The sequence below is a fragment of the Athene cunicularia genome, assembly GCF_003259725.1.
Source record: "Athene cunicularia isolate RWA chromosome 4 unlocalized genomic scaffold, athCun1 chr4_part1, whole genome shotgun sequence".
Taxonomy (NCBI): domain Eukaryota; kingdom Metazoa; phylum Chordata; class Aves; order Strigiformes; family Strigidae; genus Athene; species Athene cunicularia.
In genome coordinates, this window is record NW_020799098.1 from 5,943,169 (window position 1) to 5,966,653 (window position 23,485).

Here is a 23,485-nt window from a genome sequence, read left to right on the forward strand (position 1 = left end):
AGGGCTCGGCGGAGCCACACGGGCCGGCCGGCTCCTCGGCGGCAGGACGGCTGGGCCCGCTCCTGGCGGGGAAGGACGTGACCTTGCCTTCCCCGCCTCGGCCTCCCCGGCGCCGCCCCGGCCTGCGGCACCCGGTACCTCACAGCCTCCTCCCCGCTTTAACCCCAGTGCCTCCGACCGCCCGGCTGTGACGGGGGTGCCGGTGCTCAGGGTGATGAGTAACGTCACCTTTCAGGTGTGCGGGGCCTGTGGTACCGAGTGGCCATATGGGGATCCTTTAGTTCTCAGTCATGAATGTGCAATGCCAGGGGGAAAAGTGCCCGTTGGACGTGTTTTCTGGACCTTTGCTCTTCCTCATCAGCAGATATTAGGGTGACAATATGCTGTGGAGCCTTTTTAAAGCAGTCGTTTATAGCTGAGAGTGACTCCTATTACAGCCCCAATTTGTATTTCAGGTGTCTGTTTAACAGTAATAACAATGAATCCGATTAGATCACTTCTATATTCTACTCTACATTCCAGTGTTCATTACTCTATTCGCACAGTCCAGCAAAGGAAAATCTGTGCAGTTAGCCCCCACGGGCTCTGTAGCTGAAGTGTGCCCACTTTAAAGCTATTAGCCTTTTCCACCGCAGCAGCTGGTACTTCCTCTGCTGCTTTATAAGGCTGAAGAGTTCTCTGGGCCAGGTCATCTGATGCCCACTAAAATAAGGCTCTAGGTTGCAGGCCTGTGGAAAGTTTGAGCTGAGAGTTGAGAAGACAGAAAACAGGCTTTTGCAGATGTTTATCACTTAGGGCTATTTGCGTGTATTCAGTCTTTAAAAGAATGTGTCTAGAATGACTGTACAGCACTGGAAAAGCCAGTGTTGTGCTTTGCAGCTCAGAAGTGTGCCTTTGGTCTGTAAATGTTCGGTGGAAGAACAGAGATGCCACAGCACTCTGTGAAGTTCGCTGTCTATATCCTTGCTGTTTGTTTCTATACTTCAAAAAATAATGTATTTTTTTTCTTTTACCCCTAATCGTATTTACTGATGAGACCGAATACAACAGGGATTTACTTCGGACAGCAAAAATGGGCATGTAATGAAATAGTTTTTTATACTTTTTGCTTCTTTTTATTCATATTGAAGGGAAGCTTTGTGGCATACTGTAGTATGTAAACATGAAGACTGTTGCTGGTTTCATGGACTTTCTGCAAGTAAAACTTGTTTCTTTTTGGATGGCAAGAGAGCCAGAAACTGGAAGTAAGAAACAAATGTTTTAATTTTACTGCTTGTTTTGCAAGAGGCGCAGAATTGTGGTCTCTAATAGCTACCTGATCTGAGACAACGCTAGGTAAATTTTTCCACAAGTAGTGAAAAATCCTGTCATGGAAATAACACCTTCGGGCTGTTACGAGGTTGTCATGCAGATGCTGATGTCAGGCCTGGAAGGGGCACCAGCCGGGTAACACCAGGATGCTCCATCTGGCTGTGCTGCAGCATCCTGGCTGCCCGTGTCCTCCTGCCTGGGGGAGCACATTTGACAGACACGTTCTTGCTGGAGCAGCAGCATTAGTTTATTCTCTGCTCCAGCTGCAGTGATCCCCAGACAGCCACAATTTTTATATCTTACTACCCATATTCCATTTTCTTGTCTTTACTACCCTTTCAGCATTCTTGTCCCTCTTTTTGTTGACTTGAGACTCAGTGTGTCTCATTTCATGTTTAGGAGATTTTCCTCACCCTGTTCAGTTAGCTAAAGCTTAGGCCAGAGCATCTGTGTCTGCCTGCAGTCCTGATGGTGGTATAATTAAAGAGAGAGAGGACCTTGCTGTTCAACGTTTCGTGTTTTTTTTTTTTTTCTAAAATGTTAGGAGTGGCAAGTTGTAACTATTTTTTTTTAAATGTAACTAAACCTTTTAAAAATATACATTATATGGAACCTGATAGTGAGGCAAGTCTGCTTCTGTTTTGTGATGTTAAAATACTCCTTTATAGGTTAACAATCCAGTTGTCTAAGGAGAGCTGGATCTGGTCAGGACTGTGGGGTAACAGGTCCTTGATGATGGTCAGTTGTTGGAGCAGAGTGGCTGGCTGGGGATAGCAAAGCAACTGCCACTCCCCAAAGCCACAGCAGCGTAAAGGTTTATGTACAGAAGATCCCAGCAGAGAGCTCATGGTGGAGACTGGAGAAAATTTTATCCTTCTCTCTTACTGTGAGCTCTGTGCGTGGAGGATCAGTAAGCTTGTTAACAAGTAAATTGAAGTTGTGGCTTTGAGAGAAGTGGGTCCTCATCACGGCGATTTCATAAATGTTTTCAGCTACGTGCATAGTGCTGCAGAGAGACTCTTCTTCCCTTATTGGAATATTCCTGTAGTTTTCTTCGAAAAGAAACAGAGGGCTTCTTATAAAAAGGTATATTTGGCAGAAGTCTTGAATGATGGGAAATTGAGTTCTGTGGCCAGACATCCTTGTTACACTGAACCTCTGTGATAATGAAGACAAACTTCCTCTGAAGTTTCTGGTTTCTTTCTCTTTAAGTACAAAAATCCCATGTTGCAGAAAACCATATGTGTCTTGCGAGCTTAATTCTGTGCAAATTCTTGGTCAGGATGCTTGAGCCTAGTTACTAGGAGAGGTGTCACTGAGACTGCATGAATGCAGAGGATGGTGTATCCTCTGTCTGGTTATTTGAAGGTATAGGTGAGGTATAAGCCTTCAAGGCAGATTTTTTGTTTTTAATGATGTTCTGCTGTGCCGTGCTGTACCTGTCCTGAGTGCTTTGCCAGGGCGAGCTCATGTGCGTAGCACCAAATGTCAGATTCACTGGGGCTCATAATATTAACCAGAGTGAAGGGATGATGTGCCCTGCAAAGTGATTCTTGTGGCAATATAGCAGCTGACAGTGAATATAAAATCATAAGCATTTTTAGAAGTTAGGTGGAACAAATAGCATGTAGAGGCGCAGGAGGAGGAGGAGGAAATAGCAAGAGCTGCCCTGCAGTGCCCTGGCTACAGGCATCCGTGCTGTCTGTGTGATGCCTCATCTAAAGGGTTTTCTCTGTCTTCTCTTCTGCAGGACAGCAAGTGATTTATTTCTGCCTTTTGCAGGACATATCAACTCATGTGTGATGTATTTCTTCCAAATCCTTTGATTCTAGGTTCTTCCAAGTCCATTATTACAAATAAATAACAGGTATCTAAAAAATTACAAACTCCTGGAAATTATGCAAAGGGGAGATCAGCAACTACCTGAAAATTTCCAAATTATGGTAATAGAGTAAATATAAGCAAGACTATTATGATGGCTGAAAGAGAGCAATTTAAAAAAAAAATCAGTGATTTTTGGATATAATAGTGTACTTGGATGTGAGGGAGGAAAGTTAGACTTGGACTTTTGGTCATGAAACATTGGTACCTAAAGATTTTTGGTGGTTGTTCCCCTGGCCAACTGTGGGAATTTCTGTTTGTTGCAGCACCTTGAAAGGAGATGGTGGGGACTTGTTTTGGGTTTAGGTTATCTCTCTCATTGCTCTGTGTGCACTCGTGTGAGGGTTTGACAGCATAGACTGAGCACCTGCATTTTGGTTTCTCTCATTTTGATGAATGATGACTAAAAATGAGGATTTGGCTAATCGTAGAACAGCCCTGCTTGGAAGGGACCTTGAAAGATCATCTGATCCAGAGAGCATCTGGACGAAAACCAATAATCGCACCAAAGAAACCCCTCCTGGTGTACAAAGCATAAATGCTGAGCAGTGAGGAGCAAGGTTTCTCCTCTGCCCTGCTCGCTCCCTAAGCGCAGCCTGTTCCTCATGCAGGAGCAGATGTGTTTGCTGAAGGTGAGAGAACTGAATGAATGTGGTGTTATTTACCATCGCTGTGTGTGAGTAGGGGCTGTAGCCAACATGAAAATGGATGAACTGGCCCAGTTACCAGGTTACAGTTGTGGCAGCCTCCAGGGTCACCTAGAAGGCAAGTGCAGCCTGAGCAAGAAGGGGTGAGTGTGTTGCCTTAAGCTCCCTCTTGCTGTGTTGCAGGGTGGGATGACCTCCAGAAAGGCTGGGGAGGGGCTTGAGAGTGACAGCTTATTTCTGGGTGAGCATTAGGCAAAATAACATAAACCTGGAGTGTTGAAAGGGCCTGAAATTGAATGGATCAATAGAAAATATCTCCTGCCCTCCCATTTTATTGGGAGCTGTATTCATAATGCTCAAAATATTTTCCTCATCCTGCGTTTCATGGTGTAAGAGTCCTATGGAGAGTCAGAAACGTGTCCAGCAGTCAATTATGGTATGGTTTAAGAGGCTTTTAGGAGTGAAGTTCCCCTTGAAAGGGCCAGTGAGGCCTCAGTGTATGCTTCTGGGGCCATTGAGTCTAATCAAAAACATTACAGAATTAATTTATTGTCTTCTGTCCATCATAAACCAGAAAATCAACCATGGAGCACAGCTAGGGCTAGTGAAGGTCTCAGGGGTAAGAGCAGCATGTTTCCTGTTGCTGTACATATGCTCCTGTTACTAATTAAAAAAATTTTGGCTGCTGTTCTGGAAAGAATAAGAATTCAGTGTTCCTGCCTTTCCTCTCTACGCTGTTGGACAAGGATGGGACCTAAACCACAAGATTTGTACTTGTTACTCTGCCACATGCAAAAGGAAATAGAGAAACTTGTCTTGTAGGGTTATGTTGTAGTGCTGTAGTTTTTCTTTCTTTGTAGAAAAATTTCCTAGTTGGCCAAAATATCTCAACCTCTGGGAAAAGTTCTTTTTGTGCCTTGTACACTGATTTCCCTTGAGTCCCATAGTTCTCTCTTAGCAATTCACATGTAGGGGGGAAAAAAAAACCTGAGGGGGACAGTGGTTTTGGTTCTCTAGGCTGGAGTAGCTTAACCAGTCTTTCTGGTAAATCTTATTTTCAGCTAAAATATAAAGAAGATTAAAATCTTGGGTAATGAAGTTTTTATTAAGTGGAATGTAATGAAATATCACTCTTCATATAGTAATTTCATTTGTATTGTAATACGATGCCTGACTGGAAAGTTTATGCAGTGTTGATTCTTTTAAAGTCGTCTTTGGAAGCTAAAGGAGAACTTCTTGTATGTCTTCAGAAATGAAAAGTTTTAAGTATTTAAACAGCTGTTTTCTGCACTGCTCATAGCCGAGCTGTTCTACTGCATGAGATTGTTGAAGAGAATCAGAACTAAATCAGTTGTACTGTCTGGGCTGGAGGGAGGGAACGCAAATAGGCAGAATAAATGCAGAAATAAGTTGGGGTAGGTTGTTTTTTTTTCTGATTGTTTTTCAAAATGCCTAATTGCTTCTTAAAACGCCCTTAACCTACAAGCTGCACGTGAGAAAGCTCTCTTCTTTGTTTAGGGAAAACAGAGTCTAACATCACCACTCTAGTGCTGGCTGCTACTTTCCTTGGAGGGCATGCAAGTTGAGGTGAAGAGACCTTTAAATGTGCTCACTGCTTAACTCTTGCCGCCTCCACCCCTTGCAGAGTAGCCGGTGTGGGAGAGCGTCACTCCGTCCATTACGACTGTGCCGTGGATATGCTACACCCCCGGGAGAGTCTGGGTACGTAGACAGTTTGGGAGGGTGGACTTGGTTCTTCTGTTGCGTTGACTGAGAGGAATCTGTTCTTTCATTTCATGTGAGAGCAAATTGGTAGTGGGGGGATTGGGTTTTTTTTTGGTTGAGTAACTCTTATTCTCATGGGTTTGTGTTTCTTGTTTGATCCAGTCAAATTTAAATGAAGTTAATGAAGATGATCAATATTTAGAAGGAAGGTTGTGGGTTGCCATCTTACCTTTGAGGTAGTGAACCAGTATGTACCAGGGACTCGCTGGTGCTGAAAGCAATTTAAAGTGGGTACTGGGTTTGTTGACAAGCTTCTGAAACAGAGTGGTTGGCCCCAGCTGTAAACTAAAGACTCACAAACTGCTTGATGTTTGTTATATAATACAATTTATGTAACTTTTCTTTCCTTCTCAGTGTTTCTGTAGGTAAAATCATTGGTGCAGGTGTCCTGTTTGTGGGTGGAGGAGTAGGTGGAACCGTCCTGTATGCCAGCTATGATACACAATTCCGGGAGAGCGTGGAGAAGGCCGTCCCCTACTCTGATAAACTCTTTGAGATGGCCCTTGGTCCTGCACCCTACAGCACACCGATGCCAAAGAAACCGGTGAGTGTTTCCCATTCACACTCACCCCCTCCCCCTTTATTTTTCTTTTTTTTTTTAAAGCATCTGCTCTTAGCTTTCAAATTCTGATTAATTTTGCTGTGTGCTAAGAATATAAGAATTTAAAGATTTTTCTAAGAATTCTTAAATTAAGGTTTAAGAATTATGAACTGAGGTACTACTTTGTGCTGCACAACAGTAATGCTTCTACATTTCCCATTATCATCTTGTGGTTGTGGTCTCTTGGATGTAAAACTTGGTTTTATTTACAATAAAAAATAAACTGGTAGGATCATAACTGAATAGCTGCTCTGCTTATACTCAGAAATAAATTGAGGAGAGAGGGTAGGTGACGTGCTAAAATTTAACTATTTTACTAGAGGCTTAGTATGGTTAGTGATGTAGTAGGATTAGAAAGCATTCTAAGCTGAACTTATTTTAAAGAGGACTGAGAACATTTTTGAATGAATAAGGATTTGAATGGTACAGAGCCACGCGTAAGAATCACACTTTGAAATCTTAGTGGCACAACCCTGCAGAAGGGAAAACCTGATACCGCCTTCAGCACAACTCTGGAAATTGAATCTGTAAGTTTCTCTGTTCCTGCATCTGACAGCAAACACTTCCCAGTTATCCAAGAATGCTGATAAGTTGCTCTGGCTGTGGTTGTCCTGAGCCTTCAGAAGCCATTTCATCTTCCAAGAAACTAAAAAATATTTTTAATTGGAGTTTAAGCAAGATGTTCTTAATGAATGGGACAATATCAGTTAACCAAAACCGTATTTCTTGTGGTGTTAGCTGCACGACTTGTGTGATCATCCAGGCTCTTGATGCCTCCCAGGCACTAGTAATTTTGCAAAATGGACCAGTCAGGTGGCAGAGTTATTACCTGCCCCGTCATGGCTCTAACTCAAATGCTTTTATTTTGCCTTGTGGCTTTGCATGATGGATATTAAAGGATTAATATAAAACCTTACAATACTCTGTGCTTGAGTAAGTGTTTGCCTGCCATGAACAGTAGCATCTGAATCCTTTAAAGGAGAAATTGGTGAAGCTGCAGATCTGGCACTTCCACACCTGTCAGACCTGTACCATGTCTGTAGCATCTTCTGTCAGTGATAACCAGATAAAATCATGTTTGTTCTTTTTAAACATACCTTTAATTTGCTGTCGCATATCTTTAGAACAGTCCAACTTGGAAAGGAATTGCCTAGGCACTAGACAGGATAGGAGGGGTGATTCCTACAAGTGTTGCTGGACAAGAAATTACAATTGAGGGAGCAAACTGTTGGAGTTACCTGAAAAACTGAATCTGGGTCAGGACGACTGATGGCCTAACTTGTTTTGACAGTAAATGCTCAAGAGGTTTGAAATGGAGAGGAGAAGTGTCAACTGGATTAATTTAAGATACACCTGTACGGATTAAAAAATGTTCAAGGGGAAATAATTTAAATCTGCTTTTTGGAGTTGTTTCAAACCTTCGTGTACTTGTGGTTTTTATCATTTCTGCATTATCTGTAGACTTTCAAAACACTCAGAAATGTTTGTGGCATGAAATTATTTGCTTTATATGCATACCTTAATGTATATTTGTAATGAAAACTGCCACTACTATACCTTCAGTTTTGGATAGGTGAAAATTGTAAAGATTCCTTTTAAAGTAAAAATCAAGGCAAGAAATTATATGGCCTTGCTGCTGTTTTGATCTGTACCTTGAAGTTTAGGTTTATGATACAGTCACCCAGACATGGAGATTTTCTTTTCCATTATAATGGAATCATTGAGACACAGGCTGTTTGGAAAACTGATGATATTATTTATTTCTGATTTTTCAAGGTACAGCAAGGTCCACTGAAGATCTCATCCGTAGCAGAAGTCATGAAGGAATCTAAACAGCCCACTACCAAATCCCAGATAAGCAAAACAGAAGCTGTTGCTCCTTCAGAGGAAAAAGAAGGTAACTTTACAGAATGTCATGCAGAGAGAAGCAGAAGACTTAATGTTCTTTTACATTATACATCCTAGATAGGTTAAAATAGTCTTTTGGAGTAGCTGAAAATTAGTATGTTATAATTTCTTAGAATTAATGTTATTTTCTTTTCAGTCATGAGAAAACTTGTCTAAAATGGATTTACCTTTTTTTTACTTTCTGTAAAAATTTATTTACCTTATAGAATATTTGGAAGGTAACACACTGACTCTCCTGCACAGCTGAGATATAAGACTCAGCAGGAAAAGCACTTTGGGTGCTGCACTCTGAGGCCATTTACCTCTTTTTCTTCATGCAAGCACAAGAATCTTAATTTTGGATAATTACTGAGGTATTGTCAAGCCAGATCAAATGCAACTGGTTTAGAGGAGCAACTGTGACAGTCTTTTACATTTATCTCTCATGGCTCTGTGTGCGTGTGTATGTGTAAGTAATACCTGGTTGCTGTTTGTCCAGGAAATCCTCTTTTTTCTGGAAATAATAGTATCAGTGTCCAAATAATATGCTTCTACAGCGGGAAAAAATTAAGTCTTATATCCCTGTTCATACGTTATAGCACACATACAGTAACTGGTTTTGTTCTATAAATGTATTTGACAGCAGGCAAAGCTGCAGCACAGATCATCTCTGCAACGGGTGTAGCCATGTCGGTGCCAGCTCCGGGGATACAGACTGAAGAAGGTGAAAAAAATCATGTGAACATGATGAACAAAAGCAAAAAACTGTAGCCTCAAGTGCATAAATTCTTATTTCTGTGTTGGCATTTGTCAGTTTTTAAGGATGCAATTCTTTGTGATTTCGCAGAAGAAATAACTTCCATCAAATGTTAATAGATTTTTAACATACTAAGAAGCTGATATTCATACCTGGGACATGTATAGGCATGAACACAAGAGGAGAGCCTGCCTTTATGCTGAACTGGAACTTGTACAGTCCAGTTTGCTGCTGGTCTTTGTGGCTTTTTCTGATTGAGGTTCAGAAAAGTGTGTCTGCTCAGGGCCAAGTGAAGAAACTGAATTTATTGTTTAACTCGCCAAGAAACACTAGCTTCTATATGATAGTCTCTTCCAGATGAGATTATATGAATTTCTTTAAGTGTGAACACATTTCATAAAAAGTATACCAGCAATAAGTAAATACATTCTTCAGAGTTAGCATCAGCATTATGAAGAGAAAACCTGATGGTTTTTGTTGCAGCGTGAGTTTGAGAGCTCTGGGCTCTCTAGATGCCGACTTGCTGTTGGTCTTGAGATAATTACTTAGGTCAGTGCTCACTCTTCAGACATTCACGTAGCCTTAGGGGAGGGAGTAGAGTATAATTATGGTTCACCGTAGCCCTCTTACAAATCTTTCATTATTTTGGCTGGTCTCTTTAAGCATGCCAAAGGAGAACTGAAAAAAAAAAAAAGAACATTCACTCACTTAAATTTTAACTTGGCTCCATAAGTGTTTTTCACTGCTTGCTTTGTCTTTCACTTTTGATTTTTGTCTATTTTTGTAACTAGACAACATAAAATCTACAGATGCATGTGAGGTATCCATGCTACTACCTTTAATTTTAAGATGATGTGGGACTGGCCTTTGTAATTATGGATATAAAAATGCTTAAAGTAGTTTCAGCATGGCTTCTTGCAGAAGTCAGATTTATAAAGTGATGCTAATTCTAAAAATCAGTTTTGAAAGAAAGTTCCCTACTACTAATCCATATACTAATTTGGACTTTCCACTTAAACAGTTTAACCCTTGTTTAAACTTCTGAATAGGTGAAGAACATGAAGGTTCCCATGCCGTAAAAGAACGGTCACCAGAAGAAGTTGCGGCCCGGCTTGCCCAGCAAGACAAGGAGGAACAAGAGAAGATAGCAGGTAAGTCCATACTGTTAGTTTTTGTGTTATGTGTCGTATGTGACAGAAGAATTGTTGGACTGTGTTGGCTTTAGAGTTCCATGTTGCTTATGCACCTTTTGTTGTTGTCCCTGTGTTGTGTTGGCAGAATGAGTGGTGTTGAAGCTTCTTCCACCAAGAAGTAACTGATAGTCAAAAAATGATGGAAAATTTTGGGTTGGAATGGACCTCCAAGGTTCTAGTCCATCCCCCTGCTTGGAGAGTTGGGACAGGTTAGGATATACTAGTCTATTTCAGCTGAAAGGGGCCTACACAATCATCTAGTCCAACTGCCTGATGGAGTTAAAGCATGTTATTAAGGGCATTGTCCAAATGCCTCTTAAACACTGACAGGCTTGGGGCAGCAACAACCTCTCTGGGAAGCCTGTTGCAGTGTTTGACCACCCTCTAAAAGTATAATGATCCTTTTGCAGGAAGGTTGCTCAGGGCCTTCGAGCAGCCAACCTTAGAGTGCCAGTTAGAGGGAAATTATTCCTTCGGTTGATCTGTGGGACGTAATTTTGTTTGATGCAGCCCTGTTCACAGCCAGTACCCACTGCTGCCAGAGCACGCTGTCGCCTCGTGTTCAGTTTGCTGTCTTCTGGGGTCCTCAGCTCCTTGTCTGCAGAGCTGCTGCTTCAGCTTGTTGGATGGTGATTCAGGGATGATCAAGGCTCTGTGAAGAGTTTCCTGTAGGTTCTGAGTTGGGAACTATGACAATTCCTTGTTTGGGTTTGAACTCAGACAGGTTAATCCAGGTCTATTACTGAGCAGTGGTCTGGATTTTCCTGTGTCCCAAAACTCATGTCCTCCTTGTGTGTCTTGCTCAAAACAATGAGTTTTGCTTCCCCCTCATCCCTCTCTTGGTTAGATTTTACATACTCCTGGGCTGTTGTTTTGTCCTGGTTTGGCTGCAGCATGATTGTTTCAATCAGGAGTTTGGGGTCTTTTCCTGTTTTGCCTCAGGGGAAGCCAGAAAAATAGACACATCTTTTTTGGTAGATGACCAGCTGCCTTGCTACTTACTTCTGAAAGCAAACACGGCTCAAGCTGCTGCTTGCAGTGTTAGAAAGCTTCTGTCTTGTCCTTCAGCTGGTGTTGATGAGTATGAGAGGGAAACCAGCCTCTTGGATAAACGGGTGGGTGTTGAAGGGCAACTTCTTGTTTGCAAGTGAAGAATTTTAGTTGTTACACTGAAAAAATCCCGAGGAGCATTCACTGGAAAAGTGGATTTACTTACCCTACTACTTAGACATAAATGTCTGACTCCAGGCAGATGTTGCTCACTCTGAGTAACCATTCTAATTTGGTTCCTGCCTGAATAATTAATAGCTCAATTGTGCTTCTGTACCAATAGGAATAGAAAGTTGATTCCACCACCTCCTTGACTAGAAAGAATAACAGCATTTGGAATATACCTTCCTTGTGGAAGGTAGGAAAATGTATTTGTTTCCTCTTAATAACCACTGTGACAAATGAGGATGGAAAATATTTATTGGTTTAAATGCACCCCCCTGCAGAAACATGGCAGAGCTCTTCAGCTGAGTAGCTTTATTGCTGTAAGTGCAGACTTGAACCTTAGAACTCTAAATAAGGAGCATGATCTGGCAACCTTGCTGCTTCTGTAGGCTGCAAGCATAGTTCCTGAACTGATCAACCCTTTTGGGTCATAGAAAATAACATAAGGAAACGCAGATGATACAACGTATCATTTCACTAATTCTAAGGCTCTTTTTTTTTATAGCTTAATTTGGTTAATTTTTTTTTCCAGCCCTTGCAGCAACTCTAGAAGGAGCCCTTAGCGCAACAGCTCGGATAACCCTTCAGGCAATTACTGCCCAGGAGTCTGCTGTGCAAGCAGTGAACGCCCACTCGCAAATCCTGAAGGAAGCTATGGACAATTCTGAGGTAAACTAGACAAATGGAGATAATTTTGTTTGGTTTTTTTTACTGTGTTCAGCAAAACTTTTAAATTTCACAATTAAGGATAAAGCTGGAAGCTTTTCTTGCAGTGTCTTTACCTTTGTCAGAGTTTTACCTAATCTTTCCACTTGTGAAATGTGGTGTAGTTGAATAATACAGGGGGTTTGCTTTTTAATTTCTTTTTCCCCCCAGCTCCTTTATTTCCCTTTTGCAAGAAGAAAAGTTCAAGTTAATACATTTACAGTCTTCATGTTGTATTTTAATTTGTTGCATGTTAATTCCCAAGCCCATTTTTTTTACTTAGACATTAGAGTACCATGCTCTCCACCCTGGTAACTCCATTGAACCATTCCCTTTGCCAAAATCTTCTTGCTGGATTGCTCGTTTCTTGTCTGGAAAGGAGTAGGGGATGCATAAGCAATACCAGTTTGTGGTTCTGGTGTGGTAATGCTGGGGTTTGTATGGAACCACTGCTTCCTATTCAGTTTGGGAGCAGAGAATATAATTTAGTGGCTAATCAAACGAATGGGCATATGGGCAGCTAAATGAGCACTGGAGATTTAATCTAGTAGTTAGAAAAACAAGTATTTTAAGAGTGCCTTTAAGCTTAAGTATTAAGCATACTTTAAAATTAAGCAACGTTAAAGTTTTATGGTATTTTAAGTATAAAGCTTAAAAGCAGTTCTGAAGTATTTAATAGATGTAGAGATTTCCCCCCAGAATGCTGTGGCACCATTCAGTGATGTTCACACAAGCTCTTCTGTGTGGGCAAATGGCTATTGCTCAGGTGAAAAAAAAAAAAACCCACAAAAAACCACATTAAGAATCAAACAAAACAAAACAAAACGTTGAAAGAGAAAAAACATTTGTAAAGCTTCCAGCTGTGCTGTTGGTAAAACACAAGAATGTTGCTCAGTTTGAGTGAAATGTGTGGCAATGTGTCAATCTGTGGTTTTGATAACTCTTATTTAGTGATTGTAATGACCTAATTAAGAATCTGTGCTGTTTAGGCTGCTGGGGAGAAAAAATCATCTCAGTGGCGCACGTTGGAGGAAGCGTTGAAGGACCGGAGGAGAGCAGTGGATGAAGCTGCTGATGCCCTTCTGAAAGCCAAGTAAGTTGCTTGTTTTTAAGGCTTATCGAGTGGTAAGTTACCATCGCCTGTACGAGGGCTGGCAGACATTAGATGAGTTTCTAGAAAGTGTACAATCACCTGTGTTCATATTAAACTGATGTGTTTGTGCCAAATGAAAAAAAGGTTTTGTACACTAATGGATATTTTAATTTGTGGCATGTACATCTTAGGTGCCTGTGCACATAGTCCTCACTGTACCAAAGAGTCTGAAACAGTCCTGTTCTTTTTAAGAACTTGTTTATCTCCTTAGTACTTACATGTAGTGTTGTAAGCTCAAATAAGGATAAAAAAAAATCCATAATCCTTTTAGTATTATTTTTGGATAATTTTGTCAATATTAAACCTATTGTAAGGACTCCATGGCTATACTCTGTATTGAGTCAGTAACATCACTAGCTTCTCTTAGTTGTAATGAAAAATTAAACCTTACAGCATTGTTTGGCAGTTCCATCTGTCAGAGTTGCTTTAATGGTTAGATTTTTCCTAAGTGCATGTCTAAAAAAACTTGAATTCTGAAGTGGGGCACTGCTTTTAACCCAGGGTTCTATATGAACCACGTTGATGTGCACTGAGTCTGGTGTGCAGATGCCTTGCCTAGGGTTTATAGCAGCAAAAACAAGATGACAAAGTATCTCCAGGTTGCCCTTGTAATGAGGATAGGAATAGATTTGGAAACCCTTTGATGCTTCTGAGGCTGAGGGGGCAACATCATCCCTGAAGTTGCATGGTTGCTATTTAAGTCATAAACCTCTTATCTTTGAAGTTGCTGTGCTGACTAAATGTAGTTAGGAGGTGTAACTGAGGTTTCAGAGTAAAACAAAGCTAACACAAACCCCAGATGTGCTACCTTTCATTCTCCATGGCTCTACTGGATGCCTTCGCTTTTATTTATTTACTTATTTTAAAGCTTGTTCCTTATTCCAGTGAAGTCATTAAAAACCTCCATTGGTTTGAATGGATTTGGAAAAGGAACGCTTTTGCACTTTTTTTCCTTGATTTCCAATTATGCTAGAGGAAAGTGATTCTTAATTACAAAAAAAATAATCTATCTTTACAGAGCTCTATAAATTTTCTCCCATCCTCATTTATCTCCACCAGTCACCATGTCCAAAACACTTCTGCAAGAGTAAGCCATCTATATTAAAAATGTTTCCTTGATCCTCTGTTATGTGATGGAAATGTCTGCCTTCTAATACTAACTTAGTTTTGCTAATACTAACTCCTTTCAGTGAACTTTCTTTCATCTTCCCCCTTTAGCTAAGTCTTGAATACTAATTGCACTGTAAATAACTCTCATTTTACATGGAATAGAGACACACTGACACCTTTAGGTTTCAGGCTGTGGAAAAAAAAAAAAAAATTGTTTAATCACAGCATCTTAGCCATAGAACTGGTAGATGAGAAGCACCAGTAGTTATCCAGTAGTTCTTCCTGTAAATACAGACAGCATAAAGTAAACTTTTCTTTAGGGCTATGTCGTAAGACCTGTATGCGTTATAATAGCAGCTTCCTCTCTTTTCAGAGAGGAGTTAGAGAAGATGAAAGGTGTCATCGAGAATGCCAAGAAGACTCAAATCGCAGGAGCCAAATCTCACATTATTGCTGCAGAAGAAAATCTGCATCATATGATAGTGGACTTGGACAATGTTGTGAAAAAGGTAATGCTCCTACAGACTCTTTCTAATTGACATTAGAGTCAGGGACTACTTGGCAGCTTGCACAGACCTCCTGTTCCCAAATCCTCTGTAGTAGGTTAAATATTTTCAAAGTGCAAATTCTGTCTTTTTTTAGCTATACTCAATCTTTGAGCTGATTATACTATCAGTAACTGGACATGATGACATCTTTTGCTTGAACTCTGTCCTGAACGAGTCTCTGGCCAGCCTGGCTGGTGTCAGCCCTTTCTGTGGGTGACTTGTAATTCTTTCCATTTGACTCCAAGAGGAATTTAGCATGGGGTTAGGGAAGAGTAGGAGCAATGTGTGCTAATGACTTGGTGGGTAAATCACTTTACAGCTCGGAAGACTGGGGAAGAAACAAAGGTGAAATTTATCTCTGTTGGCAGGACAGCTAATAAATCGTCAGGTGCGTTTTGAGTGAATTTAGCCTAATAGTGGGACCATCAGAACTTTCTGAGCAGAGGGCAGCCATCACAGGATCAGCTTGCTAGGCCTATATGATAGCTGTAAGCAGAGAGAGAGAGATGGAGATCTTCAAAGATATAAACTGAATTTAAGATGCTCTTTTGGTCCTGTCTAGGCTACAGACTGGCTGTCTAGTTCTGGTGTGCGTGTGAGACAAAACAGATTCGTGGTAGTTCCAGCAAATAAATAGTGTATACGAGAGGTTTGATATCACAGGGTGGGTTTATTTTCCCCCCAAGTGAGTTTGTTTCGGTCGGGCTGGAGGGTAATGATATTTGCCACTAACTCAGGGCCTGGCTTTAGAGTATGTCCGCCTCCATTTTCAATACTTGCCTTGAAAAATAAACACATCTCCTTTTTGTTTCTTACAGGTTCAGGCAGCACAGTCTGAGGCCAAGATAGTAGCTCAATATCATGAGCTTGTGGCTACAGCTAGGGAAGAGTTTCAGCGAGAGCTGGACAGTATCACCCCCGACGTACAGCCTGGCTGGAAGGGGCTAAGTAAGTCTGATGGCAGGGTTACTTCGGGCTTGTTGCACGGCAGTCACTTCAGTTCATGGTGTTTCTCTAACTACAGCCACTGAATGGAATGTCCAGCATCCTGTTTTTCATGTTGGTTGGTTGGTTTGAGACTTGAAAATTAGTTCACAATTAAAATAAGTCATCTAAAGCAGGCGTTATGAAAAGGGTTAATTCTGGAAGCTACCTGTGCTCTGTTGAAAGCTTCACAAAATGCAGCTCTTGGATGATAAATGTCAGACTGTTCAAACATCTCTTCCCTCCGCTGGGATTCCAGGAAGAGCCAGGTAACTCCAGATCTGGATCAGATCTGTGGTGCTCACTGATCAAGTATTTGTCTGGTTGACTCTGTGATTATAGGTATTACAATCCACCGTTATTACAGAGTGATAAAGGACTCCCTGAATTTCTCTAGATCATCACTGATATGACAGATACACTGAAAGAGAGAATTTTCATACCCTAACTATGCCAGTATGTTATTTCTAAATTAAATTGACACAGTAACTAACTTTGATTTGTCAGTGCTGCACAAAAGCAGTGAACAGATGTCTTGGTGTGTTTTATCCTATTACTACTAGTTCTCTACCCAAGATCTGAAATCTCACGAGCTTCTATTTATTTGAGGTGCTTAGGTTTTTCAACTTGAGCACTTTTCTGCTTTCCTTGTAACAGAAAAAAGCATGAAATGGGATTCAGAAGCATAGTTAGAGTGCAGAGGAATAAATGTATTACCTTGAGCTGTTGGAAATGTTCATACACCACAGTGTTGCAGAAAGCAGGCACAAAGGGAGTCGGATTTGTGATGAAATCATGATGGTCAGCTCATCCACAGCAATCCCCTCTGCACGCTCCCTGCCCGTGCGGACTGTTACTTACCTTGACTACTTCCATTTTAAAGATAAGCACAGCTGCAGAAGGTGGAGTGTGTGTGTATGCCATTACTGTGGATAAACTGCTGCATGAACTCGTGTGGTACGTCCACAATTACTACCTGTTGTAGTTCAAAAAAATTAATTCCCTAGAAAACAATTCCCAGATATTTCCAGTCATGGTTTTAACATAGAATGTACTACGTGATCTTGGACTCTTCTAGCCCCAGTGTTCAGAGGGAGCTGTCATGACTTTATTTCTGAGTTACAATAGATTTTTTTTTTTTTCTAGATGTGATAACTACTGTTTGAAAAAAATGTGGTGTTAATATTGCCTAATAGTTTTCTTGAAGAATTACAACGTGCTCTTTCTTAATGCTACTTCATGCTTTAGAAATTTGGACCTCAGTCCACAAAATCCTTTTTTTTTTTTTTTTTTTTTTTTTTTTTTTTTTTTTTTTTTTTTTCTAAATGAATACACCAGATCTCTGGAATGGTTGGTTTTTGTTTAAAAACAATCAACCAACCACTCAGTACACATGGGGAAAACATTTTAAATTAACAAATCATTTGCAGAGTTTGGTTTTGGACTATTAGTTTTAAAGGAAAAAAATTATTTAGGCAACTTGGAGATGGAGCTGCTTTTCCTTGTGCAAGATAATGGGAGAACATCTTGGGTTTTGTGATCGCTGCCCTTTTGAGGGAGGACAGGGATCCTGGTAGCTTCTGTGCCCTCAGTTTCATAGTGGTGGGACCTGCTGAAGTAGGTCTGACTTGTTCGGGCCTGTGACTCTCAGGGCCACTTGGGGAACTTGTTTCTTAACCAACTACTTCTGATTTATAAGAACCTAGAAACGACAGACTAGCCTTTCCGATGTCCTGTTGCATTTTTCTATTTCAAACTTGTTTTCCTTGCTTTGGCTAAACTTACATATTCTTCTGTGGGTTTCCAAAGGTGATTTTAGTGGTTGGGATGTTTTCGACTATATCTTGCCTCTAATATAGAGAGACTTTTATACTCGACATACTGTTCTTTCTGAATTCCTAAAGACTTGGCCTCATGTTTAAGTCACTGTAGATAAGGAGCTCTTAGTTTTCTATTTTACTTTTGCATGACTGACTTGCTGTAGTGAACGTGCATTAACTTTTCCAACCTCTCCTCTTTCTGTTGCAGAGATAACTGACTTAGGTGAGTTACTGTAACTTCTAGTCCTGTGAATGTCATCTCTTCTCTTTGTCCTTTTTCATGTTTGTATGGTACATGATTTTAAATTACAGGCAGTATTAACAAAAGGGTGAAATGTTGCATTCCTAAAATGTTTCTGGCTGAGGTATGCTTTGGGATACTTTCCGTTAATTTTGCATGTCTAGCTTAAACCACAAACTTGTGTAGCTGCACTTCCCAGGTCAGTGTGAGTGCTGGCTTGTTGGAAGACAGGTTTAAATTTTCTTTGTGAATTTAAGCCAGTCCGTGCATGCTGCTGAGATTCCAATGAGAAACAGAAACTTATGCCATCACAGACCTTCACTGGAATTGGTACTGTCCTCACACAAGCCCACCCCGCAGCAGTCCTGGCTTGAGAGGTGCTGGATGCACCAGCTCCTGCTGATGCCCCTGAAATGTCTAGGTTAGGTACTTTGTACTCTTGAAAAGCCACACAGGGCTGCTCCGAGATGGGTCACCAAAACAGATTTGTTTAATTTGAAGTCTTGGCTCTCTGAATTTAATCTTCACGGTTGATTTTTAGAAGTACTGATTAACTCTTTGATTCTGAGGTTAATTAATTTTTTCCTTTTGATCAAAGAAATGTAATTTAAAACTGGAGTGCAGTAAAACCCTGTTCCGGGTGTAGCAGTGTTAAGTTTGACAGCTGAGCTTAGTGCTGCTGGACACAAGCAGCGCTGCGCTGAGCCCTCCTGCAGCAGTCCTTTCTCCAGCACTCACCAGCAGGATGGCTGAAGGACTGGAATTTCACTTGCTTTGAACCCTGCAGAAACGCTTTCCCGAGTAGTTCCTGGTTTTCTGTACAGGCCACTTAGCTGGTACCTGGTACAAAATGAGCTGCAGGGCTTTACAGAGCCTGTGCAAGTCATCAAATCTACAAATGCTGCAGGTGTAGCTTGTGTACTCCCCATCTCCCAGCAGAAAATTAGCAAAATTCTTACCAGACACAGATGTAGTTGTGACCTCTGTTGCTCTTTGAGTAGCCAGACCTGAAAGGTACAAATTGGGGTAAGAAGTCTGAGTGGGAGCAGTTGGTCTGGGGAACTGTTGAAGAGAGAATGTAATTCTGGCTGCCTCTTACAATGACTGCAGTGTTTGCAGGATCCAAGTTCCATAAGCGTGCACCCAGCTGGAGGTATCAGTGCTCGGGGTTTTACATGTCCTGTGGCTGTGTGTGCTGTCACGAGGCTAGATGCATGGTGGTGTAAAGACCAAAAAACAGAGTTGTCGACAGTTTCCTCTAATGAGGTGACATGGATATGTCAGTGTCAAAAATAGCTGTGAATAATTTCAAATAAAGATAATTTCTCTTCTAGACAGAAAGTCCCTGCTTGTAAGTGTGGCTCAGAGAGTGGTATTGGGTGGGCATTAGCAGGGGTCAGGGGGTTGAAGTGCTCAGAAAATCTTCATAGAACAGGCAAAGTTCCCAAGCACTGTGGTGGTGGCAGGTTCCCTGCAGCCCTTCCTCACACCCTGTGTTTTCTTTAGCTGGCCAGTTATCGACAGACGACTTAAATTCTCTCATTGCACATGCCCATCGTCGCATCGACCAGTTAAACAAGGAGCTGGCGGAGCAGCGAGTGAGGGAACAGCAGCACATCGAGTCGGCCCTGGAGAAGCAGAAACTTGAAGATAAAAAAACATTTGAGGCAGCTGTGGCCAAAGCACTGGAGCATCACAAAAGTGAGATTGAAATAGAACAGGAGAAAAAGGTAAAGTGGTGTAATGAACCTGGTTGCATCTCTGGCTCAAAAAGGATGTAGAAGAGGTGGAGGATGCACAGGGGAGCAACCAGCATGTTGTGAGTGACGGGAGACTTCAGACAGGGCAAGCCTCAGGCTAAGTGTGGCAGGAGATGTTGAACAAGGAAACTTCTGCAGAAGAGTCAGAATGATAAAATCATACAGTCGAACAGGGAGTGACTTTTTCATGTTCCTGTCTGCCGTCAGCGGTAGGATTACTGGGCCAGAATAAATGTTTGATCTGGCCCAGGATGGCCATCTCAGGGCTGTGTAGCCCCTCTGTCCTGCCTCTAGGAGGTATCTTCCATGTCGTTCCACTCTTTGGCAGTGGTTTGGGATTGGATTTTGTTAAGACCACAAAACACTTCAGAATTTTAATGCTGCTCTGAATACGAAGCAAGTGCAGCTTACGGTAGTAATTGGGGCAGCGGAGGTTTTATCTTTTGAGATACCATACTGCAGGCAGACACTTGTGCCAAATACTCCTGCTGTTTTCACATACCTGCCTCTGAAAATGGCCATTAATTGAAAAATTTGCATCAATGGGGGAATGAAGGATTTCACCTACAGGCTGTTAGTTCAAAGCGTTGCAGTAGCAGGTATTAGAGCTCTTTAAAGTTGCTTCAACTAATCTTCGCATTTAATGGGAGGTTAGAAATGACACAAGCATTTAAAAAGAAAAATCCCAGAAAACCAAAAACTGTTCAACTGCTCCTAAATAAACTTGCAGCAGGGGCTCAGAGACTGCTGCTTCTCCTAACAGCAAGAGGCTTCTGAGCTGGTGAGACCAGGAACAAAACCTCTGCAAAAGTCAGTGGGGAGAAGCAGAAAGACTCAGGTTGGGGCAGACTGTGCCCTACGGATTGATGTGGGAGGGCAGTGAATTTGCTGGCAGTGATCTGGCAGAGCATGTGGGGTCTGTCTTGGGGATCTCCCAGGCTGATGCTGGGAAACCTTGTTCCTGGGGACATGTTTAGCATGTCCACGTGCTCACAGTCTGCATCAGAGCCCGGCCAGGAAAGCGTCAGCTGCGCGCAGCAGCCTGGCTCCTCATCCCCCGCCCAGGTCCTAGAAGTTCCCCCCTCAATCATCACCCAAGTCCGGAATGAGTGCCCCTGCCATGGGGTTTGGTTTCTAGGGGTAGGTGCTTTCTGCCACGGGGCTTTCCACACCCTACAGGAGTCATCAGCTAAAGCTGAGACAAAACAGAAGTCGCCTAAGCCAGTGTCTTGCAAGGCGACGTGAAGTCGAGCTTTCAGTGATGCAGCGATGGGTGTAGATAGGGCTGGGGGGTCTCCCAGAAAGCTAAGCTAGTGACTGATGAAACCTAAACATATTCCCCTGGTCCTCTCCCTCAGGGACTTGGTTGCTTCTGGGTATTTTGCCTTTTGAAAGGTTTAGTGTGAGGAGTAATTGCCTGTAACTAATGAGACCAAGAGTATTCTCTTAAAGTGGCTGGTTTAATACAAGATCAGGTAAAGGGGGTATCACTGTTTTATTAAACTCTAACTCAGTATTACAGCACACAGGGAAAAGGTGAAGTCTGTTACGTTTGGAAGCTGGTTTATAAACAAGTGTTTAGTTTGACATTACTGTATTTTTTTTATATAATATTTTGATAACAGCACTAAATGCCTAGGAACCACCAGTTACAGGCCTTGTGGACTGTGAAGCTATTCCAGCACCTTGAGGAAAAGGTTCATCTGTAAAAAAAAAAAAAAGGACCTCAGCAGCTTTTTATGATGAAACTGGTTTTGTCCATGCCACTTCTGTAAAATGTACCCTGAGTAATCACTGATAGATGAGATAGTTACAGTGTGTGACAAACAACTGAAAAAAAGCGGTATAGTAACAGCTGCTCGTGTGTGACTGAGCGGTGTAGTAACAGCTGCTCGTGTGTGTACAGGTTGAAGAAGTCCGAGAGGTGATGGAGAGTGAAATGAGGACCCAGCTCCGGCGGCAGGCTGCGGCCCACACAGACCATCTGAGAGATGTTCTTAAGATCCAGGAGCAGGAACTAAAGGTGGAATTTGAGCAGGTGAGGGAGAGGAGTCCCCAGGGGCATCGGGGGGATGTTTGAACCCTTGGAAAGCACATGCTTCACAGGACAAGACATGCTTCCAGGAGACTGAAACGAGGGCTGGGGAGGGAGGCCTGCTCATCTTGGAGAGAAGAAATACAGTGCCTGAACACAGGGTTTGTTCAGACTGGTATTAAAAGCTTTTACTATAGGTGAGAAATTTTTAACAGTTACAAGTGCAGTAACTGTTAAATTTGCCCTAATAAGGCTTCCTACTAATATATTATATTTACTATATGCATTATCCCTAGCAAGAACAATAGATTTATAGAAATGTCTTAAGATAAAGATAATTAAACAGCTGTTTCTGGTCTGATATATCTGTATCTTGCTCCATTTCAGAACTTATCAGAGAAACTAAGTGAACAAGAAATGCAATTCCGACGCCTTACTCAGGAACAGCTTGATAACTTCACGCTGGATATAAACACTGCCTACGCCAGGCTGAAGGGAATTGAGCAAGCAGTCAAGAGTGAGCACTGAAACCACATTTCTTTAAGGACTAAAGTTGTGATTCAAGGCCCATTACCCAAACCTGAGCCCTTTAGGCACGTAGCTCACGGGCCTGGGTTTGCCACCCTGCTGAGCAGCCCACAAATCCCAGCTGCATGAGGCCAAAGCTCTTGTCTTGTTCCGACCCTGAGTTGTGGAACAGACTTGATTTAAGATCAAGTGCCAAGGGGGTGGCTGCTTTTGAAAACAAGTGTTTTGAGGGATGGCTTTTGCTGTTTGTATTCAAAACTTCCCCTACGCCTTGCCCCCATCTCAGAGTCCCCTTCTTGGCTTGTTTTGCAGGTCACGCAGTGGCAGAAGAGGAAGCCAGAAAGGCCCATCAGCTGTGGCTTTCTGTTGAAGCACTCAAATATTGCATGAAAACAGCCTCGGGGGACAGTCCCACCGAACCACTGGAGAGCGCGGTGAAGGCCATCAAAGCCAGTTGTTCCGACAACGCGTTTACAGAAGCCTTGACAGCAGCTCTCCCTCAGGAGTCCCTGACGCGGGGGGTGTACAGCGAGGAGGCCCTCAGAACCCGTTTCTACACAGTCCAAAAACTGGCAAAAAGAGTAGCTATGATTGACGAAACGAGAAACAGCCTCTATCAATACTTCCTGTCTTACCTGCAGTCGCTGCTTTTGTTTCATCCTCAACAACTGAAGCCACCTGCCGAGCTCAGCCCCGACGACCTCGATACGTTTAAATTACTGTCTTACGCCTCGTACTGCATTGAACACGGAGATCTGGAGCTGGCGGCGAAATTCGTCAACCAGTTACGAGGAGAGTCCAGGAGGGTGGCACACGACTGGCTGACTGAAGCTCGGATGACCCTAGAAACAAAACAGATCGTGGAGATCTTGACAGCTTACGCCAGTGCTGTGGGGTTAGGAACAACTCAAGTGCAGTGAGCAAGGAGTGTAGTTCTGGAGGCAGTTCAGTAATCAGTTGTGCTGGAAAGAAACCCCGTGATCTCCCAAGGGTTGCAAACCAAGCTGCTGGCAGGGGCTGGGCGTTGCTAAGTCAAAGTACCGGTACTGTCCCGGGTCCTTGCACTGTATTTAACTTCCCCACCTGTTGTATTTGTATGGGTTTTGAGTTATGACAACCAACTTCAGGAAGCTTCTCTACAATTTGTGTAATAATTTTGTTTCCCCATCTTACCAAGCAGGCTTGTGCTCCAACCAACATCATGTTTGTAACCTACCATTACTGATTTGCCACTTTGTCAGCTGAATAAAACAAGACTTCAACCACTCTCTCCTGCTGTTCAGTCTCTTACTTAAAAGTCACATACAAGAACAGCCTTTCTCCA

The 23,485-nt window shown here is 42.2% G+C and overlaps 1 protein-coding gene across 3 annotated transcripts; it reads left to right on the forward strand.

The window, feature by feature from the left end:
- The first annotated feature begins 5,427 nt into the window (after positions 1-5,427).
- IMMT (inner membrane mitochondrial protein) lies at positions 5,428-23,431 on the forward strand. Of its 3 annotated transcripts, none has more exons than XM_026846650.1 (14): positions 5,428-5,561; positions 5,979-6,168; positions 8,002-8,122; positions 8,756-8,836; positions 9,919-10,020; positions 11,810-11,946; positions 12,972-13,075; positions 14,619-14,754; positions 15,612-15,741; positions 17,806-17,820; positions 19,345-19,568; positions 21,505-21,636; positions 22,021-22,150; positions 22,474-23,431. In XM_026846650.1, exons 1-14 carry the CDS (start codon positions 5,443-5,445, stop codon positions 23,079-23,081), a joined length of 2,229 nt encoding a protein of 742 aa, XP_026702451.1. In that variant the 5' UTR covers positions 5,428-5,442; the 3' UTR covers positions 23,082-23,431. The 3 variants fall into 3 exon arrangements, with proteins under 3 accessions (XP_026702451.1, XP_026702452.1, XP_026702453.1); XM_026846651.1 differs by having other exon boundaries at positions 8,759-8,836; XM_026846652.1 differs by lacking the exon at positions 17,806-17,820.
- Positions 23,432-23,485: the final 54 nt, after the last annotated feature.

Coding starts and splice junctions, on each gene's coding strand:
- IMMT (XM_026846650.1), top strand. CDS start 5,443: ATGTGCTCACTGCTTAACTCTTGCCGCCTCCACCCCTTGCAGAGTAGC. Junction 5,562..5,978: donor ACACCCCCGGGAGAGTCTGG/GTACGTAGACAG, acceptor TTTCCTTCTCAG/TGTTTCTGTAGGTAAAATCA. Junction 13,076..14,618: donor GATGCCCTTCTGAAAGCCAA/GTAAGTTGCTTG, acceptor CTCTCTTTTCAG/AGAGGAGTTAGAGAAGATGA.